This window comes from Mauremys reevesii, unplaced genomic scaffold (genome assembly GCF_016161935.1).
Source record: "Mauremys reevesii isolate NIE-2019 unplaced genomic scaffold, ASM1616193v1 Contig65, whole genome shotgun sequence".
In the NCBI taxonomy this organism is placed as follows: Eukaryota; Metazoa; Chordata; order Testudines; family Geoemydidae; genus Mauremys; species Mauremys reevesii.
In genome coordinates this window covers 399,707-422,400 of record NW_024100879.1, presented here as the reverse complement: position 1 = coordinate 422,400, position 22,694 = coordinate 399,707, and the positions used below count along the sequence as shown (strand labels likewise).

The 22,694-nt window shown below is 47.7% G+C and overlaps 1 protein-coding gene across 2 annotated transcripts; it reads left to right on the top strand.

The window, feature by feature from the left end:
- Window positions 1-4,779: 4,779 nt before the first annotated feature.
- LOC120394558 (maestro heat-like repeat-containing protein family member 2A) lies at window positions 4,780-21,627 on the top strand. Of its 2 annotated transcripts, XM_039518774.1 has the most exons (13): window positions 4,780-4,911; window positions 5,631-5,773; window positions 11,148-11,270; window positions 12,155-12,317; window positions 12,857-12,955; window positions 14,220-14,371; window positions 14,903-15,046; window positions 18,485-18,577; window positions 19,050-19,119; window positions 19,237-19,350; window positions 20,487-20,560; window positions 20,825-20,947; window positions 21,293-21,627. In XM_039518774.1, exons 1-13 carry the CDS (start codon window positions 4,872-4,874, stop codon window positions 21,308-21,310), a joined length of 1,356 nt encoding a protein of 451 aa, XP_039374708.1. In that variant the 5' UTR covers window positions 4,780-4,871; the 3' UTR covers window positions 21,311-21,627. The 2 variants fall into 2 exon arrangements, with proteins under 2 accessions (XP_039374708.1, XP_039374707.1); XM_039518773.1 differs by lacking the exon at window positions 21,293-21,627 and having other exon boundaries at window positions 20,825-21,256.
- Window positions 21,628-22,694: the final 1,067 nt, after the last annotated feature.

The window sequence follows — 22,694 nt, the reverse complement described above, 5'->3', positions numbered from 1 at the left end:
AGAAAAAAGCCTCCCCTTCCTCATCTTCATCCTCCTCATGAGAGGAAGGAGGAGCGGCTGTAGCTGGTGGAGTGAATGAGAGTGAAAGTGCTGAAACAGTGTCCCTACCGAGGAGAGGTGAGCAAGGAACTGTGGATGCTGGGGTGCCAGGGAGGAGGTTTTCTGCCCACTCTCCTTAGCACCTGCCTGCTTAGGGTCTGCGGCTTTGACGTTACCGCCAGTAAGTTGGGGAACGTTTCCACTTGGACGTGGTCTTGGCAGAGGCAGTGTTAGCTCTCCTCTTCCCACGTCCTCTAGGGGACAGGTTCCTTCCCTTCAGGGGCGGGGTGGGGAGGAGGTCTGTAGGAAGCTGCCTGTGGCCACAGGGCAGCAGCAGAAGTTGCAAGCCCAGGTGTGAAGTGCCACTGAGGACGTCTCCATGAGGATGAGCTTCAGTTGAGGGGCCTGGGCTTTCCTAGTCCAGGCCTCAAGAGATTTTGGCACATGAGTTTTGCCGCAAGCCCCAACCACTGGCCAAATTGTGCGCGTCCCTCAGAAAGTGGAATGGCCTCGCGTTTAATGCCAGATGCCCCGGCATTCTGAGGAAAACAAATGAACCAGCAAATACTGAACTGTGCCTGTATTTGCATCTTAAAGGTAGGCACATCTGGGCTGCCTGTCCACACCCCACCCACTACTTACCACGGCGTGGGGCAGCCACTTACAGGTAGGAGGTGGTGACGGCTGTTTCCCCTCTCCCTGCCCCTGGTTGGGAGGACAAGCTTGCAAGCTCTGAGTCCGGGAAAGAAACTGAGCAGTGCGTCCCACTGGGTAGACAGAAAAATTAACCTAAATAATCTATTGTCTATTGCCCCAGCCTGTTCCAAACACATTACACAAGGCCAATTTCACTCTCTTCCTGGAAGTTGGCTTTATTAGCAAACCAATAACCAGATACCAAGCTTCCCAGGGCAGTTTCCGTTTCCCAGGGTTGGCTGTTTCTCAGGTTCCCCGGTAGGATCGCTGTGTCCCAGGTCGCCAATAATGGGCTCTGTGGATGCTGAGTCCCTGAAACTCAGGCCTTCATAGCTCACACTGGGCACCCCAAAAATGGAGGCATTCAGAATTAAAGGCTGCTTTTGCTATTTTGGTTCTGAGCATCTTGGCTAATGTCACATAGCAAGCCCATGACAGGAAGAGAACCAGGTGTCCTGCCCCTCCCCTTCTTCTCTAACCATACCCTAGCGAGGTAGAATCCAGAGCCCCAACCACTCAATCTACTCTCCAGCAGCTCTGCCTTGCCATTTTCTGAGCTGCGGGACAGAGGGTTCCTGCTGCCCTGACCTCTCGGGCAGACCGGCCACAGGAGCACATGCCAGCATGCAGCGGTCACACACAATGAAGCAACGAAGGACAGCACCGCAAAGACACATTAGTGCCCTAGCTGTTCTGCCATCCCACCCGCCTCCACGTGGCCATACCATCAGGTCACTAACGTGAGGGGAGGATTGAAATTGGAAAGGAGGTGACGGGAACCACCACCCCATGCACGGGGCTTGGGCCTTCCCCCACGCAGAATACAGCATGGGCTGTTTGTGCGCCAGGACATCACACCCATGCGCAGTGAGGGCAGATGCTGTGTCTCCCCTCTGCTGGAGGGAATGGTCGGGCCTCCACCCGCAGCTGCTCTGAGGGGAAGTGTGTGCACAAGGCTTGTGTTGTGCAAACCTTGCCCCGTGTAAACACACTCAGAGTCAACCTATGATCCAGCTCTTGTAAAATGCAGCCAATTAACACCACAGTGACCATGGGTGTAAAGCTGTGGCCTCCTTTTAAGGGTCTACTATTGCCCAAGATCTAAGTCAAGCTGAGCCAGTGTTCGGGTGATGATGTGCTAATTTCCGAGCTCCTTGATGCCTGCACAGTGTTTGTCATGGCTTCGCCACACATAATGTTGTTCTGTTATTGATCTTAATTTGTTCTGTGGCATTTAATAGTTTATGGTGTTACTTGTCACATGCATGAACACTCTTCCTATCACTGGTCCATCTGTAGTGGACCTATATGTGGATGCCTTGCCCTGATGTTAACAGCTGCAATGAACAAGCGTTATTACAATTACCCATGCTCCTACACAATGCTGCATTCTTGAAAGGCCGAAGTTTATGGAGCCAGGTGTAGACACTGAGGGGTGCATAACATCAGCAAAGAGACAGGCAAATTCTCTGTGCTGACCATGCCCTTAGCTTCTTACGGAGTGGCCTCCTGTTTATGTACTAAAAATGGGGTAGGCCTCGACTGTGTGCCACTGTATACCTTCCATCTTGTACAAGTCCCCAGTTTACACAATGGTATGGAACAGGGGCTTAGTCACATCAGACCCTGAATCAGGGAGAAAGTTCCCTAAATATGTAGCATTCTATTAGTTACATGCTGGTACCTGGTTCAAAGGGGATTTGTTTGCTTGCTTTATTATCCTCTTGTCTGTTTATTGTGCTGTTACTATGTCTTAATTAATGACAGTTAAGGACTATTTTGTTCTATGTCTGTACAGGTCCTAGTGCAATGGGATCCTGGTCTGTGACTGGGACTATGAGGCAGTGCTGCAATACAAATAATCACATGCCAATCTACAGAAATACTTTGTAACATAGCCATTCCCACTGGCTTAAGAGATTAGTCACTGAAAATGGAAGTATGTGAACTTGACATCTGCAGTTTAACTCAGTCCCTTCATCTCCTGCAGTGAGTGTGCTTTCTGCTCAATACACACTCAATGGTCCACATAATAGGGTTATGAAGATGGGTCTATGGGAGGGTTTGACTTCCTCTACCATGGGCTGCTATTGCAGGAAGGAGGTTTGCTGGGAAGAGATGGGGTCCATCTGACCAAGAAGGAGAAGAACATCTTCATGTGCCGACTCACCAACCTTATGAGAAGAGCTTAAAACTAAGTTCAGAGGGGGCGGGTGAAAAAAGCCACCAGGTAAAAAAAGGTGACCTTAATAGAGGACTAGATGTTTGGGGAAAAGCAGATGTGGAAAATTGTAGTAGCATTATAGGAGTAACAAAAGGGAAATCCATGGGGGTATCTGCTTAACATCTTAGATGTCTATACACAAATGGAAGGACTAATAATAAAGAGGACTAAACAGTAAAATCTGGGAGTTTTAGTACATAAGTCATAATTGAGCTTAACTGGCATCACAGATACTTGATAGGCTAAATCTCAGGACTAGAATATTGGTATAGAGGGCTATAGCTTGGTCAGGAAGGACAGGCAGGGGGAAAAAAAGAGAGGACATATTGCATTGTACACTTGTTCTGAGGTCCAGAAGGAGGTGAGAAGCAGACCAGTTGAAAGTCTCTGAGTAAAGATAAAAGAAGGAAAAAACAGGGGGGATGTCCTGGTAGGGGTCTATTACAGACCACCCAATCAGGAAGAGGAGGGAGATGAAGCGTTTCTAGAACAAAAACCAGAAATATTCAAAACACAAATCCTGATGATAATAATGGGGGATTTTACCTACCTAGATAGCTGTTAAAAAAGAAATATGGCAAAAAACAAAATTATCCAGTAAATTCCTGGACTGTACTGGGGACAATGCTTTGTTTCAGAAAATGGAGGTAGTAACCTGAAGGACAACCATTTTAGACTTTATTTTGACCAACAGGGAGGAGCTGGTTGTGAATGTGAAGGTGGAAGGTGATTTGGGTGAAAGTGATTACGAATGATAGATTTCATGATTCTAAGGAAAGGAAGGAGTGAGAATGACAGAAGGAGGATTACAAAAAGCACACTTCAATATACTCAGAGAATTGGTAGGTAGCCACCCATAAGGAAAATATCTAAGGCATAAAGGAGTTCAGGAAAGCTGGCAGTTTCTCATGGAGACAATATTAAAGGCACAACTGCCAATACAAAGGAAAGATAGGAAGAATAGTAAGTTTTTTAATGACCTGAAAATCAAAAAGAAATCCTACAAAATGTGAAACGGAAGAATTACTAAGGAGGAGTACAAAAGAATAGCAGATACGTGTAAGCATAAAATCAGAAAGGGTAAGGCACAAAAACAGTTATACATAGAAAAGGACAAATGTAATTGGAATTATTTTTCCATATGGTTTACTGCAAAGAGTGTCATCACTCTGAATGCTTTAAAGGCAACATAACTTCCAAAATCAAGAGTTGGCTCTACATATGACACCACACTGTATCAAACACAATAAAAAGTAATGTAGTTGATTTGTCTGGCAGGACATGGAAATTAAGTATAAATTTCAATTCATTGTAAAAGAATATAAAATCAATATTTGTAATACAGTTCAATAAGGTTTCATCAGGCTTTTTGATCAACCAAATTAAAAAGCAGAGGGAAACCAACCAACCACACTCAAGGGTCACTGTGCATTCTCCAAGGCAGTTTCTTCTCTTTCTTTGTTTGGTGCTTTTATTTATATAAATTCAACCAGGAGCAGATTTTCAGGTAAAACCAATACTGGAAAGTGTGGTAAACTGAGAGAGGGACCAAACCAAAATTCAAAGTGATGTTGAGAGAATGAGAAATTCTACACTGGAGCAAATGTAGCCATCTATTGAACTGCTTACATGTATGGGTCCAGATATTGAAATGTATTTAGGTTCCTAAAGCTACTGATTTCAGTGTGAGTTAGGAGCCTAAATACCTTTGAGGATCTTGTCCATGTAATTACAGCACATACCTGGTCAGCAGCAGATTGTGAGGTATGCTACAGTCACACTGATGTCATAATAGTGCTTGCATAATCTGAACTGGCTATCCTGGCCATGACAGACTGAGAGGCCAACTGCCTACCAGGACAGGAGCTCTTTGGAGAAAGGACTGGAGGAAGTGGTGAAAAAAGACTAAAACATGAATAATCTTGTGAGTGAACAGGAGGTAACTGAGAGAGGTAAGGGTCAGCATTGTATTTTCTAGATCCAGTCTATTCACACACACATTCAGAAAGCATAGGCATACAGATAGATTAGTTGTAATGTTCTCCATTTGTATGACCAGAACCTCAGCTGCTGTAAACCAGTGTTGCTCTGTTGTCTTCCTTGTAGCTGTGTTGATTTACACCGGTTGAGGACTTGGCCTACAGCCTCTGGACCTGGAAACTTTCCTGAGAATCTGAGTTTCTATTGAATGTTATGGGGGAGGTCTGACTAAGCAAAACTCTTAAAGCATGTGCTTAACTTTAGGTCTCTTTGTTGGCTTAGAGTTAAGCATGTGATTAGGATGCTGAATCAGGGTGTAGGTGCCTTAATATGGATTTAGGTGCTTAAGTTTAGGCACCCAGTTTTGAAAATTTGGGCCATAAATTATTATTCTGTATGCTATCAAACCTCATCCATTGATAGTAAAGAGGGAAAGGAAGATTATTTTACATGGGGATCTACTTGAAAGGAGCAAATTTTCTTCATTATGATTTCCTCCCAAACACACTGGGTCCTTCAGCACACAAACCTGGTCATCAGGCGGAAGGAAGAGGATTTACATGATTCCCAGGTCATCTTCTCCTCACAGTGTTTGGGCACCTGCAGAATCTTTACTGGATAGGGAATTAAAGAAGCCAGCACCAATTCTACTATCAGTGGTAACCAGCCAAATCCTTTTATTAAATTTCAGGTGTTTATAATGAGGTTGTTTCCCTCCTGGCACACATGGATGACCAAGATAAGGACAGAATTGCCCTCAGGATTGCCTCTATAGCTAAGACCAAGCTGGCTAGTGTTGTGAGAGTTCTGCTGGAGAAACTGCAACAGGATAAGGTAGGGCAGTTTCATGAAATTAAATCTGCTTTCCATGTGTCCACACCAAATTCTGCCTGACTTCCTGGGGGAATGCATGGGGGTAATTCAGTATAGAACTTGGCCTGGTGCACCAGCAGCATAATCTGTATTCACCCTTCTATCCTCCATCATGCAAAATGCTGTTATTACAGATCAGGCTGATATAATGCTCTATAAAAAGAGCATTGTCCGTTTTCACACAGTGGAGTACATGGGTTGTATATAGTAAAAGTACACTATAGGACCTGCAGTAATCTCTTCCAATAATACTTTGCCCTTCTTTAGCATCTTCATCCAAAATCTCAAAGCACTTACCTAACACTAGTGAATTAAGACTCACAGCACCCTTGTGAGAATGGTAAGCATGATCCCCATTTACAGATGATTTGTGTCACAGGAATTCAGTTACTTGCTCAACACCGCTTAGCAAGGTAGGTAAATAATGTGACTAAAACACAAGGGAACTGAATCCCAGCTCTTATTCATACCCAACACTCATGTCATCATAAAAAGATTATTGAGATTATAGCACTGAAGGACCTTATCTATATATTTTCCGGGGAGGTGGATTCTGCAACAAAAAAATAAAAATGATGCGCACAGTATTTTAACATTTCTGCAAATATACAATATAATTGCACCAGTTCAAATTATTTATTTCAAAATCCCTGTCAGCAAGTATGTCTGTATTAATAGACAACAAAAAGGATTGAGGAAATCTTTTTTGACAAATAGATTCCTTACTATGCATATTAATACAGAACTCTGAGTAACAATTCACTTCAACTCACTACAGAGCCATATTTCTTGCACCCCTCATGGCTTGGTGGAGTCAGGGGTAATGGAGGAGCTGAGGGAGAGGGAGGTGAATTGCTGGGAAGGAGCCTGGGTGTGAACTTGGAGGGTTGCTGGGTATGGATGGGAAAGGTATGGAACAGTTTTTTTGGGAGGGGCGGGGAGGAATTGTTAGGGAGCTCTCCCCATGCAGACCCTGGCTGACTCCTAACCTCTCCCATTCAGTAAGGCATCTGCCCCTGCCTCCATGTGTTCCTGCACCCTCATGGGTCCTTGCACCCCTTGTCCACATGTGTTCCTCCACCCCCACTCAGATACCCACTCCCCCCATCCCAATGTGGCTCTATGCCCCACCCAACCATTCCCTGTCCCTGTGTAGCTCTGCACCTCCTCCCCCATCACTATGTGGTTCTGAACCTCCCTCCCCCCTGTAACACTGGGTCTCCACTCCCATTCAGCCCCTGCCCCAGTCTGTCCTCCCCCACTAGCCCTTATGAGCAGAACCGAACTGCTTGTCTTGGCCTCCTAGTACTTTAATTATTTGAATTACTTGATTAATGATGAATCTCTTTTGGTTTTAAAGAATAAAATTATTGCCTAATCCAGAGCTACTTGTATTACATAGTGCTTATGTATTCATAAATTATCAGTGACAATTTTCAATTAAACAAATCCTCCTGACATTTAAAAATGAATGGAAGGAGCTTCTCCCCAGTGGAGCTGTGTGTTCTGATTGCAGTTTGCAGAAGCCTCCTTTTCAAGCAGCACCAATGGAATGTTTAGCCAATTGAGAGATCTGATTGGCTCTGAACATTCCAAAGGGCTTTATGACCTTGGCATGCAGGTCACCTAGATATAGAGACTCCCAGGAGACAGAGATGGAAAAGATCTATTGGATCATCCAGTCCATGTCCCTGCGAATGCAGAACCATTCCAAATGGCCATTTCCCACTGGTTTGGCCAAACTAATTTTAAAAGCCCCTAATGACTGAACTTCTGCTATTTTCCTAGGAAGACTATGTCATAACCTTATAGACCCGTCTCACAGGTGAGGCATTTTTCCTGTTATTAAAGTCTAAATTGTATGTCTTTTTTTAGTTTAATCCCATTACTCCTACTTTTACCTAAATGCAGTGATGAGCTGCCAAAATATTAACAACCGGTTCCCTCCTCCTCACCTCATGAGGGGGTCGTGCCCCCCCCTGGGGTCATGCCCCATCCAACCCCCCATGTTCCTTGACACCCCCCTGGGACCCCTGACCCATCCCTGTCCTCTGACTGCCCCTTGCAGCCCCATCCAATCTCTTCTCTTATTCTTGATGGCCCCCTGGGACCCCTGCCCCATTCAACTACCCCTTCTCTCTGTCCCTGACTGCCCCTGCCACCTCATCCAACCCCTGCTCCTTCCTGACTGCCCCCCGGGACCCTTGTCCCCATTCAATCCCCCTGTTCTCTGCCCTCTGACCATCCTGACCTCCCCACAACACACCGAACACTGCCTGCCTGCCCCCTTACCACACTGCCTGGGTCCCGGTCCGGGTCTGCTCTGCGGGACCTCGACCAGTGCAGTGGGCCCGACTCCCGGGCCGGGCCTCGGCGGCGGCACGGGGCGGGCGAGCCGTGGGGCCCGACTCCGGGCCAGGCCTGAGCCGCTCGGCGGCACGGGGCGAGCGCGGGGCCCGACTTGCGGGCCTGAGCCGCTCGGCGGCACGGGGCGGGAGCGGGGCCCGATTTGCGGGCCTGAGCCGCTCGGCGGCATTGGGGCGAGCCGCGGGCCCGATTCCCCAGGCCGGGCCGGAGCCGCTCAGCCGGCGCCGCTGGGCCCGACTCCCCGGGCCGGCGCCGCTCGGCTGGCGCCGCGGGGCCGGGGCTGCTCAGCCGGCGCCGCTCGGCCAGCACCGCGGGGCCCGACTCCCCAGCCTGGGCCGGGCCGGAGCTGCTCGGCTAGCACCAGGGCGGGCCGCTCGGCGCGGGCGGGGCGAGCCACGGGCGAGCCGACTCCCGGCGGGCCGCTCGGCAGCGCCGGGCGGGGCGCGGGCCAGACTCCACGGGCGGGCGGGCTGGGGCCCCCTTCGCGGGCGGGGCGCGGGCCAGACTTGCCGGGCCTGAGCCGCTTGGCCAGCACCGGGACCGGAGCCGCGGGGTCCGATTTGCCGGGCCTGAGCCGCTCGGCTGGCACCGGGGCCGGAGCCGCCGGGCCCGATTCCCCAGGCCGGGCCGGAGCCGCTCAGCCCCAGGCCGGGCCGGGCCGCGGGGCCCGACTCCCGGGCCGGGCCGAGCCGCACTCCCGGGCCGGGCGCCGCTGGGCCCCACTCCCGGGCGGGCCGCCGGCTGGCGCCACTCCCGGGCCGGGCGGGGCTGGGGGCCTCGGCCGGCGCCGCTGCCGGCACCGCAGGGCCCGACTCCCAGCCTGGGCCGGGCCGAGCCACTCCCGGGCCGGGCGCCGGGGCCGGTGCAGCGGGGCCCCACTCCCCGGGCCGGGGACGCTCGGCTGGCACCGGGGGGCCGCGGGGCTGGGACAGCTAGGCCGGCGCCGGGGGGCTGCTCGGCCAGCTGGGGCCCGACTCCCGGGCCGGGCAGCCGGGGCCGCTCGGCCGGGCTGGGGAGGCCGGGGCCGCGGGGCCCGACTTCCCAGGCCGGAGCTGCGGGTCCCCAGCTGGGCCGGGTCCGAGCCGCTCTGCCAGGACCAGCCCCAACCGGTGGTGCTTGGCTGGGGCGCTCGGCCAGGGCCAGGGGGAGCCGGACTGGGCCATGCACACACCGTCCCCCCCCGCGCCCAGCTTACGTGCCTGCTGCATTTTTCAGGCTTCCCGCGAACATTTGATTCGCGGGAAGCAGGGGAAGGGGAGGAGAAGGAGGGTGGAGCATTCAGGGGAGAGGGTGAGGTGAGTTGGGGCCGGGCCGGGTGGACAGCTGCCCTAGCCTTTGTTAAATTTAAAAGCTTTTTAGAACCGTTTGTCCTGGAACAACCGGTTCTAAAAACTTTTACAACCGGTTCTCGGGAACCGGTGCGAACCAGATGGAGCTCATCACTGCCTAAAAAATTCCTCTTCCTCCTTGATGTTCACAGGCTACATATAGTTGTATGGTATTATCATGTCTCCCTCATAGTTCTCCTTTTGCCACATCTGCCTTTGGCAGTTCTTTCATTCTGTCTTCAGAAGTAGAGGTCTGCTCAGGCCCAGTTTTGAAGCCCAACCTGAACTGGCCCCAAGCCCACTCACCTCACCTTGAGAGGGTTGAATCATTTTCCATCCTGGTCCCAACCCTTCCCCCCAAACCAGATATTGCCACTGCATCCTGCTCATGGAGCTGGCGCAGCGGCAACGATGTGCATCGATGGCTTCATCCTCTGACACTGCCCCCTGTTGTGCCGATCCCATGGGCTAAAGGAGGAGAGCCGACCTGACCTGAGCCCAAGAGCCAGTTGTTTTTTCATCCAACCTGACCCTGATGCCTGTAGTCAGGTCCCATAGGATTTGGGTCAGGTTGCAGGGCTCTATTCAGAAGTCAGTTCTGCCACCCCCCTGCATTCTTTTTTTGCTCTCCCATGAATTACTTCCAGTTTGTTGATCTCTCTGGGAATGTGGTGCTAGAAAATGCAATAATCCAGATGCAGTCACACCTTAGATGAACAGAGAGGAACTGTCATCTTCCTGCTTTGTGCCATGATCCCTGTGTGAAAAGACCGAACCCCCCCACATGGCTCTTTGTGGTAGCCGTCACCCCTTGCATATACATGTTGACTTGGTTTTTCACTGTCACCCCCAGGGCACTTGTTGCTTCCCACTTTTCTCCCTCCCATTATGTCAGTTACATCCTTTCCAGATGTGCTAGTTTGCAGTTTTCTGAAAGGAATCTTGTTCTCTGCTCAGGTTTTTAATTTCTCTGTGTCCCTCTTTATTTTTTTTCTGTCCCAGCTGATACTAAACTCCCCCATATTTAGTATCATCTGTGAATTTCTACACTGAAGGGCCTCATAAAAGACACCTTTAACTGTGCGACTGACAATGTAGATCTAACTGCTGAGCTAATTTCTGCTAGGAGCTGTTGAGGACTTACTGCGGGAGTTGGGTATTTTGTAATTACACATTTACCAATTCTGTCTGGAGTGGCTAGAGCAAGGGCAAGGGGCTCCTTTTTATTGTTTGTTTTCAATAAATGAAACTCGAGAAGGGGGCAGTGAAGGAGGCTTCTTCTGGCTTTTTTCTCTGCAGGAAGATTAAAATATGTCAATTGTTCGGCTGCTTCTGAAGTGCTGCTAATATGGTGATTATGGAGGGCATGGCATGTTTTACACCAATTAAGTCAATGGAGTAGTTGTGTGAGCATGCTGGCTGAGGAGTCAGTGTGGCCTAGGGGATAGGACTCTGGATAATGACTCAGGAGATATGGATTCTCTTCCTGGCCACAGACCTGCTCTGTTATGATAAGACTTGGGCTAATCATTTCATGTTTGGATTGGAAGCTCTTTAGGGCAGGGGCTTATTTGTCAAATTACTGTGTGGTCATCAAGAAAACTTTTCCGAATTTTTTTCTCTTTCTGGTTTGTCCCCAGCAAAACAGAGTAGCCATTTACTATATCCTGGAGGGGGTGTTACAGCAGGACACCGGGGGCCTAGAGATAAGGCTAGTGAAAAACATTGTAAGCCTAGCCTCAGACCAGATGAGAGAGACTCAGGTAAGTTAGTTCTCCTGAGCTACTAATCAAAGGATCCAAAGCTTTAACTAATTAAAACTCTCTTTTGGGGGGGGGGGGTAAACTATATACTGAAATGAAAATGTATTCTTCTGTTAGAGGCCCACACCTTCCTCCAGACCAAAGCCCAGGTCCTAGACAGCACTTGTGCACATGCATAAGATGGGAAAACTCACATGTGAAAGTTACACATGTGCTTAAGTACTTTGTAGGATCAGGACCCGAGACACATGATCTCAGACACAGAGACAGGCCTGTGGTTTCTTAATGAGCACGTCTTTCCCAAAGTCTACTAGGGATTTCATTTTTGATACTGATGTTATGTGGGAGGCGCTCTGATACTATAGGGATAAGTGGCAGTATAAAGCTCTAAGACAGACAGACAGAATCTGAGCTATCTCCAAAAGCAGCAGCATTGGATTTAGAATCTAGTTTGGCAGCAGGAAAACCCATGGAAAAATCTCTCTCTTCTTCCAAAGGAAGTCAGCCTCCTTTTGGGGGACAGTTTATTCCAGGAAAGCTCTCTGAATATCTTGAAGCTGTCTGTGTCTCACTACCTCCTCAGGGCAGGGCAGGGCAAAATATCACGTGACTAAGGTGACCAGTCATCCACCCACAAGGAGCTAATAATGAATAGTCTAACTAAGCAGCTTGCAAGCAACTCGAAGGCTGAAAATTATTTAGCCAAACGACTCAATGAATATTTATGACTAATGACTGTATCCGCAGAAAGTTGGGTGAGTTCATTCGGAACTTATGCACAGAAATAAGATCTTGACTCATATAAACAACTCTGGCTAGTGCAACCGGCTTCAGTTACTTCAGTCTTTCTCTTTTTTTTTTGTTTTGTTTTGTTTTTTTTGTAGGAAGCAACAACTGAAGTAAAAGTGGCAGCTAGCAACACGTTAGTGACTCTGGCAAGCTGCTATTTTGATCATGTCATGTATGAGCTACACTGTCATCTGAAACCACCGAAGCTGCCTGAAGAGTTTATTTTAGTTACGCTGGCCAACCTGTCATCAGCCTATGGTATGGTAACTTCCATCTTTTGTTTCAAAGTTATCGTCTTTCATTTAAGGACAGGGGATTACTCTCTCTACCTAAAAATGTTGCAGCTAAACAGAGCTCTGCTTGAGTGTGTGCGTGCGTGTGTGGAGAGACAAAGGATTCACTGCTCTTGCTAGTTCTGGCTTCCAGATCATGAGCTGTCCAGACGGCAGTGGAAGCTCTAACTTCTGCCCCCAACTGAAGTTCCTTAAGGATGGGAATGAGTGGAAGATCAGGTCTAGTGGAGCTCTTCTCCACCCCACTTCCCATCCGGCCCCAGTGCTCTCTCCCCTTATGCTGGGAGTGAGTTGAGCATCGGGCACAGCTGTGCACTGGTGCAGGATTCCTCTCTTCAGGGTGAATCCCCCACTGGCTTTCAATGGCTCCTTTAAAGCCAGTCTGCTCTGCTTACGCAGCGCAAAATGACCCAGGAGCCCATAGTATCCTGCCCCTCAGTGTTTCTAAGTGTGTTCTAAGAAGGCAGAGAGCAGCCGATTATCTATCTTCCTTCTCTTCTGCAGCACGTAAGTGTATCCCTTTTGTGAGAGTGACCCTGAACACCATGTTCTCCATGCTGGAGTTCGTCAAGGACGGCAGGCTGAGACAAGCATTTTGCGGTGGTAAGTGCCAGCAGGTGCCCCAAATGGATATTTAGGGAGTCTTGGTACAGATTGGAGTGACTGACCAAGTTTGCAAACATGCCCTGAACTGTGCTCCCTGCCCTGGATTGCACCAGGTGGTGCGTTCCTTGGCTCCCGCAGCACTCAGTGAAGTTGAGAGTGCTCTGTACTTTGCAGGAGGCACTGAGCATTTGTAAGTTCAAGAACTTTATGACTCATGGATATAATTTAAAATAAACAGACACAAAGGCTGAAGCTGCCCATCTGCCGGCAGTCTCCTGGGGGAGGAGGTGAAGGGAACAGATTTCAATACTGTACATTTAAAAATCCCATTTCCCACTCCTTCACCCATTCTCTCCTCTTAGTTTCTTTATCATCATCTCCTTTCACCCTCTTTCTCTGTCTTCTCTTCCTCTCCACTTCTCTCTTCCTTTGCTTTTCAGGTGATGCTCAGTAAGGGGTTAATCCTGTGCCTTTGAGGTAAATGGGAATTTTGCCATCGACTTCATAGACAACAGGATTGGGCCCTAATTCTTCTTAGCAAGGACACTAGATACACCTACCTTTATGGCATAGTGCTCCCAACTACCTTCAAATCCCAGTAAAGCCAATGGCAGTTAGGGGCACTGAACATCTTTCAGACAAACTGTAACTCGAGATAAAATCATCCAGTGTTAGAGTTAAATAAACAATAACTGCAGAGGACACGAGTCGTTCAGAGGCGAGCTTGCTGAAATATTTTGATTTTTAATTATATTTTCCATAATTTTTCCCCCAAATTTGATGAAAAACAAATGTGAAAAATGTCAGTGACAAGTCTGATCAGGAAGTGTGCATCCAGTGTTTCTGAGTATCTAAAGAGGTGGCTGGATTTTTTTGATTTTTGAAAAATAGAAATGATTTTTAAACTTTGCAATTTTGAAAGAAAAAATCACCATCAGTAAAGATTTGTAATTTAATTTAAACTGTTTTTTTCAAGCAGCTCTAATTAAGAGGTAACAAGGAAGGGAGAAAAAATTGTCTTCAGATGCTGGTAATTGAAAAAAGATTGAGAGATCTGCAAATTAAAAAGCCTTTTGAGAAACAAGACACGGAATGGGGGGAAGAGAAATAGCTCAAAATTGATGTTGGATTTCAGCGTCTAGTCCTGAACAGAGCAGTAGCTGCCATGGAATTGTAGTAAACTTTTGGCCTGGATAAAGCAACTTCTCCTCGTTACTAATGTGTCCTTTTCACATTGCCTGTCTTCTCTCCGTCCATGCAGTTCTGGAACAATGGTCAAGGGCAGTACGTCTCTTTTTGGCTAACTGGGAAAAGTGCTCATTCCCCAAAGTGGGCCAATTGCGACTCTGCAATCATTTTCTTCCTGTCTACACTCATGTGACCAGCAACTGGCTGACCTGTGAGGAGCCGGAGGTGAGAATTGCTGGTTCTCTAAACCTTTAGCAGAAATTGTAACGTTAAATTCTATGTGTCTGACACTCATTGTGATGATGGCATTTAGTGGTAGGTCCTTCTGGATGGAACAGAGTGTCATGTAAAACATCTAAAACCCAAACATTTATAATGTCACCACATCATGGAAATTCTGTCAGTACACAGTGTACATGGATTCTAGTTTTATGCACCTAACGTGCAGATAAACATGGGATAGTGGCTTAAATTAATTCCTCCATTCAGCCCCAGTGGAGTTCCAGCAGGGATGAGTTGGCCTAGAATGCATACTAATCTGGGGAATATTTTACCTGGTATAGTTGTGAGGTGCATTAGGATATAATCCTGAAACCAACCCTACGAGTCCCGGTTCTTTACCAGGAAATATTGAGATAGGCCCATTCCTACAGTGGAACAAGGGAAGTTGCAGGCATTGGAAGTAGAAAAGGTGTGCCCATTGGATGATACTGAATGAATTAGTAGGAACATAAATTCTGTGTCTCATCTATGCAGCTCAAGCAGGCTATCATCAAAGCCCTTGGTCCCATGATGAGCCTCCTGCTACACAAAGAGGAGTATCAAGATCAGATATTTGAACACCTCTCATGGCTCCTTGAGCAATATAATGAAAACACTGATGTTTTTCACGTCACCAAGGTGAGGTACCACTCCTTAAGGTAACTGTCTATGTGTGAAGTATCAGAGGGGTAGCCGTGTTAGTCTGGTTCTGTAGAAGCAGCAAAGAATCCTGTGGCACCTTATAGACTAACAGATGTTTTGCAGCATGAGCTTTCGTGGGTGAATACCCACTTCTTCGGATGCAAGCAGTGGAAATTTCCAGGGGCAGGTGTGTATATATAAGCAAGCAAGAAGCAAGCTAGAGATAACGAGGTTAGATCAATCAGGGAGGATGGGGCCCTGTCCTCAGCTGCTGGAACAGGGCCCCATCCTCCCTGATTGATCTAACCTCGTTATCTCTAGCTTGCTTCTTGCTTGCTTATATATACACACCTGCCCCTGGAAATTTCCACTGCTTGCATCCGAAGAAGTGGGTATTCACCCACGAAAGCTCATGCTGCAAAACATCTGTTAGTCTATAAGGTGCCACAGGATTCTTTGCTGTCTATGTGTGTGCATGTATGAACTGCACAAGGAATTTGCTGCCAGTGGGGTTTCCTGGTTGAGACAGTGACTTGTTAGAAAATAAATATCCACACGAGTTCTGGGTTTATACACATGGTGAGCCAGGCAAGAAGATTTGTAGGTAAATGCCTCTTATGAAAAGCATCCTCTGTTTCCTGGGAGGATGATAAGGAAATAAAAAACAAAACACCTGCCCCCCTCCCCAACAAGATCCTCCCTCATGATTTCCCAGTACATCCTGTCAACTCTGCGTCTCTCTTTTAGTTCATAAGCTCCTCAGAGCATGGTCTGCCATATGTTGTCTCTGGTCAGTACCAAGCCAATGGTCAATGGCTGAAAATTAATACTAAGGAGGCTTGAGGGTGATTGCTTTGGATTATGTAACTAGATGGATCTAAAAGCATTGCCTGTCTATTTCACCTCCCGTTCTATGCAGTGTTGTTGTAGCCATGTTGGTCCCAACAGCGCCAAGGTGGGTGAGATAATCTAATTAAAGATATTGTCTCACTCCCCTTCTCTCTCTATTTCATCTACCCTGAGTACCACATGAGCAAGAATTAACGGGCCATATTCTGTCTTCAGTGCGGCTGCACTGTTGTAAATGAACTCACGAGACAGCTATAACTTCTTGGTAGTGATATTTACTCACCATCTCTGTTGGTTGAAGCTTTCTGGTACAGTATGTGGTCACTTTTGGGGTTGAAATACCCATGATTTGGAGGGAACCAACGCATGATGGACTTGTTTGATAGCATCAGAGCACTACAGAACTGCTTCAATATAGTAAAATCTGTAGATGGCATCAGAGACATTCTGGAAGCTTGAAGCAGCAAAGGAGAATTCGATTGTCACCTTTTTATCAATAACCTGGCAGAGGACATAAAAACATCTCTGATAAAGTTGGGAGATGAGATAAAAATTGGGAAGTGGTAAAAATGGCGAGGACAGATTCACAGAGATCTAGATCACTTGGTAAACTGGGTGCAAACAAAGGTGCATTTAAATATGGCTGAATGTAAATGTGAGCATCTAGGCACAAAGAATTTAGGCCATACATACATGATGGGGGATGCTGTCCTGGGAAGCAGTGACTCTGAAAAAGATTGTTCATCTTGATCACCACAATCAGCTGAACATGAGCTCATGCTGTGGCCAAAAAAGCTGAAAAGCATAAAAAGGGGAATCTCTAGGAGGAGTACAGTGGTTATTTTACCTCTAAATCTGGCACTTGTGTGCCTACTGTTGGAATACGGTGTCCAGTTCTAGTGCCCACAACTCAAAAAGGGTGTTGATAAATTGGAGAGGAGATTGAGAGAAGAGCCACAGTGATTAATGGATTAGAAAACATGCCTTACAGTGGTAGAATCAAGGAACTCAATCTATTTAGTTTAACAAACAGAAAGTAAAAGGGTGTGTGATTGGGTTTAGCTACCCAACATTGGTTCAACACGGGATAATCATACTTTATGGGTTAAGGAGGCCATGGCCCCTCATCTCTGCTGGGCATGCTTCAGCTGGAACCAGGATATTAAAGAGAGCCACTCAGCTCAGTCTGGGATGGCTGCCGAAGAGAGCAGAGGTGGATTCAGGAGCAGTGCCAGGGTTTTTGGCACCCTAGGCGCAGGGCCGGCTCTACCCATTTTGCCGCCAGTCCCGCGGCTCCGTGGACCTCCCGCAGGCGTTCCTGCGGAGGGTCCGTCCCACGGCTCCGGTGGACCTGCCGCAGGCGTGCCTGCGGATGCTCCACGAGAGCCGCTGGACCAGCGGACCCTCCACAGGCACATCTGCAGGAGGTCCACCGGAACCACCTGCCGCCCTCCAGGCAAAATGCCGCCCCCCCCCCCAAATCCTGGCGCCCTAGGTGACTGCCTAGCTCGCCTAAATGGAAGCGCCGGCCCTGGGTGCATTGGAGGCTCCTGCAGAGAGACTGCCAGTGCTCCAGGATTCAGAGATCAGCCAGACTGTGGCTGCAACCGACCCCCAGCCGCCCAATGCCAGAGATGGAGGAGAGACCACAGAATTCCTGAGTGGAAAGTATCCTAGGTAGACTAAGCATTGATCCAGTTGAGGCACTGGGCTTTGACTTGGTGTGTTTTGGAAGGATCCCCGCTGATTTGGTGGCAGATACCCCTGCGGCAAGACAGGGCCCTGGCCTGGGACCTGTGGAATACGTAGGACCCAGTGGAGAAGGGCTGGCCACTAGGCAACACTTCCCTCCTGCAAAAGGTGGTTCTAATGATTCTGGCCACTAGGCCGCATTTCTCTGCTGCCAAGGGTGGTTCCATTGACTTTGGCCACTAGGCCGCACTGCTATACCTAGAAGGGGAGCCCTACAGACTCAGGCTGTTTGGCCGTGGAACCTCACTGAAGGGCTGCTGCGCTGATCCCAACCATTAGGCTATGCTGCCATAGGAGTCAGGACTGCTGCGGTGGCTAAGGAGACTAGGCCAGCTGGGCCGCCCGAGATCTACTTCATTTCCTCCACAACCTGGTACCACCCTGACGGGGTGGACCTATCCTGTGACAGGTGACTTCATGACAGTCTATAATATCTTACATGAGGGAGTCATGTTTTATAACGGGCTCTTCAGTCTAGCAGAGAAAGGGGTAACTTGATCCAGTGGCTAGAAACTGAAGCAAGACACATTCAGACTGGAAATGTGGTGTCCATTTTTAATGGTGAGATAATTAACCATTACAACCATTTACCAAGGGCCGAGGCAGATTCTCCCTCACTGACAGTTTTTAAATAGAGATTGGGATGTTTTTCTAAAAGCTCTGCTCTGGGAATTATTCTGGGCAAGGTCTGTGGCCTGTGTTATACCGGAGGTCAGACTAGATGATGGCAATAATCCGTTTCGGCCTTGGAATCCATGAATCCCCTGAATCTGCTTCAGTCACTACATATTGCTCCTGTGTGTGCCACCATCTGACTTTCACCCTCTGTTGCAGAGTCTGAGCCAGCTCTTGGAGGTCTCTGGTGAATATAAGATCCCTCTCCCTGACGGGAAGTTTCAAGCCATCTGCAGTGCTCTGCATAACCAGGTGAGGGGTGGTTTTGCTTGGATCCCTTGAGCTTAGGCACAGCAGATCTGAAGCATATTAACAATCCAAATCTATGAAATGATAGTGCAGAGCCTGGGGACTGCCTCATGCCTTACTGATTTCTGCAGGCTCAAGAGTAAGCAGGTAGTGGTCTCACTTTCTTGGCTAATATCCAGCTCAGTTTGTAAAGCAATTTTACCATAAGCCGTTTATCAGGGGGAGTCAGAGTTGTACAGTAAACACTGTGGCTGTGTCTTGATTTGATGAGCTCTGCCGTTCAAAACACTCTAGCTTCTCTCATCTAATGTATTGGACATTGTGTTTGATTCTTGCTGTGCATTCAGTACCATCCACCTGGGGTTCAGACCTCTAGTTGGACAAGTAGGAAGTGGAAGCTTAGAAATTAATTGAACATTTTCTTTTCAATTGCTTCTGATTAGTTTTTCTTTGACCATTTCCCTTCTTCCCACAGATCTGTTCTCAAGCTAAGCCGCTCAGCATGGAAAATCACACAGAGCTGGTCCATTGTGTAGTTCAACTAGGTAAGGGGAAGAAACTCTGAGTTACACAGTAGTTTCCTTGTAACTTCCTTACCTTTGTAAGGTATGGTAACAATAAGAGTTCTGTCATCAGCGAGGATGTGATTTCTTGCCTTGCAGCCCGTTCTTCTCCTGATGATCTGATAGCCTTTCTGCACTCGCAGCTGGAGATTGAGAATGAGGCTGTTCGTGTGGCATCTCTGAATCTGCTCAGAGCTATTGTTGGTGCTGACTGTAAGTAACACAGGAGCAACTGTGCCAGTTGCCCTCTTGGCCGACATGCTGAGGGTTGAGTTGGGGACGTCCAGGGCAGGGCCGGCTTTAGGAAGTGCGGGGCCTGATTTGTGGGGCTTGTACTCACCGGGCGGTGCCCTGAGACTTCGGCTGCACTTCGGCGGCGGGTCCTTCACTCGCTCTGAGTCTTCGGTGGAACTTCAGCAGCGGGTCCTTCACGTGCTGCCGAAGACCCGGAGCGAGTGAAGGACCCGCCACTGAAGTGCAGCCGAAGTCTCAGGGCACCGCCCGGTGAGTACAAGCCCCACAAATCAGGCCCCGCACTTCCTAAAGCCGGCCCTGCCCTGGACGTCCCCAACTCAACCCATAGCGCTGCCGGGTGAGTAAAAATTTAAAAGGTCACTGGGCGTGGGGTCCAGTTATGTGCAGGGCCCTGTCAGGCACGGGGCCCAATTCAGGAGAATCAGGGGAATCGGCCTAAAGCCAGCCCTGATCCAAAGCTAAAAGCATGAGCTACTATAGATTGAGCTAAAGAACCAAGGCTCTGTAGGCCCGGCAGGGCTGTAACAGACTCATCACCTCTGCAAATGGGGCACAGAATCTCTATAACACACAGTCACCAGTGGTCTGGATATCCACTAAGGGGCAAAATGCTGCCCTAAGTTACCCCACTATGGCCACACAGAAATCAACAGGTTCAACTAAGAGCTGAATGTAGCCCAAGGTATTTTTCAACTTCAGATACAGAAGTTGACCTGGGGCTAATGCACATTAACGATAATCAAAAATAAAATAATACCCCTGACTCGATAATCGTCAGTATTAGACACTGTAGACTAGATTCTGAGTTCTGTTAGACTGTGTTAAACACAGATTGACCTCAGTCTATCTAATTCTTTTATACTATTTCCATCATGGCAGCATGATGGCACTATTTATAGAACTGGAATTACTTTCGATTTACACTAGTGTAACTCAGACCAGAGTCTGGTCCTATGTTTTCCCCATTGATTCTGTGTATGAGAGAAGCTTGGTATTACTCTTAAATAGGGCCTTTTGAAATCCGGGATTCATTCCAATGTGGAAAGTGAGTGTGTGGAACAAAGAAGTACTGTACACCTCTCCTTATCTTTCAGTGCCCGAGACAAGACCGAAAAAGTGTCTGATTGTGAAGGCAGTGAAATCCACTTTCAGTGATCAGAATGCTACGGTAAGATTGTGTGTGGAGCAGTGAAATATTTCAATTTTTTTTCAATGATATGGGATGAATGGACATCTGGGTGGAGCTTTCATTCAGATCCAGAGGAGAGACTGCAGACTAGAGAAGGCATGTCATTATCCTGACTGTGTTAAATGGATCCATGTTTATAAGCCAAGGAGATCAAATCAAAAGCATAAGAACTCTCATATCCTAGCTCCTATTTCAGGCAGAAGGGATAACAATAACTCATGTGTGTCATCTCTGCCCTTGCAGGTGAGGAAGGCAGTTCTTCATTTCATCCAGAGGCTGCTCAGCTTACAAAGTGTGGAGAACTGTGCAGCTTGGGATATGGTAGCACATGTTTTCACGGAGTTCAGCGTGTCCACCAGCAAACTAGTAAGGAGACTTCTTAACACTTAAGACTCGGTCCTACCATTCTTGCATGCTGACTGCTCCCCTTGCCTTCAGTGGGAGTTTTGACTCAAGGACAACTGGACTGAAGGATTAGAGCCAGAATCTGATCAGTTATATTGGTGTAAAGTCAAGGTAACTCCACTGACTTTAGTGGCGTCACTCTGGATTTATACTAGTGTAACAGATCAGACTCTCACACTGGGTATTTACATCTAACAGAGTCATCTAGGTTCCTCAACCCTCTGATGAGTCATTGAAAATTCTGAAAACACCATTTTTCAGTGAAATGTTCTTGTACAAGAAAGCACATCTCTTTGTTTTCAATAGACTCTCCAGAGAACATAATGGTGCCCAATTCGGTGGCTGTTGAAGCAAACATAAACTATCAGCAAAATACCGAGGTTATGCAGGTTGCATCCCAGACTGTCAAGAGCCTGGAAAAGCTTGCTGCATATTTCCCTCACTACATGCTCTAATCTACATGTACTAGTTTAAAAATGTCTTCAATCCGTATTTCTATCCATGGACACAGCCAGAGGCTCCAGAAACTTTGTGCTCCATGATTGGATCCATGATCTGTATTAACATAAACAGTTCAACTTTACAGTAAGTTGTTGAAGATCTTAGCTCTGCCTGGCCCCTTTTCTTCAAAGTTGGAGCTTGTGGCAATACTCTCCAAGGGCCTTTTTTCCACACACACACGCACACACACCCCCATCTTAAGGAAGGCTGCTTTTTCTCCTCGAGCCAGTTTTGCTCTCCTTTACACTGAAATCAGTAGAGTCAATCAATATTTAGTCCAGTGTAAGTAAGAGCAGAATTAGGCCCGTTGATAGAATCACACTCACTACACCCAGAATGACCAAGCTGGTTGGGGCATCAGAACAAACAGAGTGGATCCCCCTGGTTCTGCATATTGATTTCCACTGGGCAGAGTCTGAATGTTTTTCCTCAGAGATAAAAAAGATGAAACAGTTTTTCAAATTTAAAGAAAATTAACCCTGTTGAAACTCTTGTGTTCGGAGAATCATTCCCTTCACTTTAGGGTTTTCCTAAGCCTGGGATCTGACCCACCAGTTAAGAGTTTCCATTATTCTCTTCCCTTCAGATGTTTGTGCACTTCCAGTGCAATATAAAAGCAGGCATAGGTCAATGTTCATGATGGCTTTGTAAGAGAAGGACACTGATTCTCTAGCCAGTGTCTTGCTACTAGCTAATAAGTTCTATAGAGCTGTCTCACAGCAGGGTACAACACTTCTCACCCAGGCTATTCCGAAGAAAACACGATCCAAACCCTGTGCACTGACATCCTGCAATGTCTGGACATCTCGGTCACTGGAATGACCCAAGTAAGTGACCTGTTGCTACTGCTTCTTGAAATAGGGACGTTCTTCCTTATCTTCCTTGTACCTCCCCACAAGGAAGCTTTTTGCACAGTCAGCATAATGGAGGAACAGCATGTCAGATTCATGTCAGGATGTGACCCCTTCATCATGGAGTAAGTGGTTCACATTAGAGAAAAGATAGAAAGCAACTGAACTGGAAGGAATCATGTTGCAGAGATCTTCTCTTCATTCTTTCCACTGTCTGAGTGCAACTGCCCCTTAGGTCCCCCAGGGGGCTAAGCTACAAGCTACATGAGAGGAGGGATTCCGACAGCAGGATATTGGAGGTGGGGATGGAAATAGCTGCGTACTGAACAGTCTCGCTCTTCTCTGCAGGTGTTATG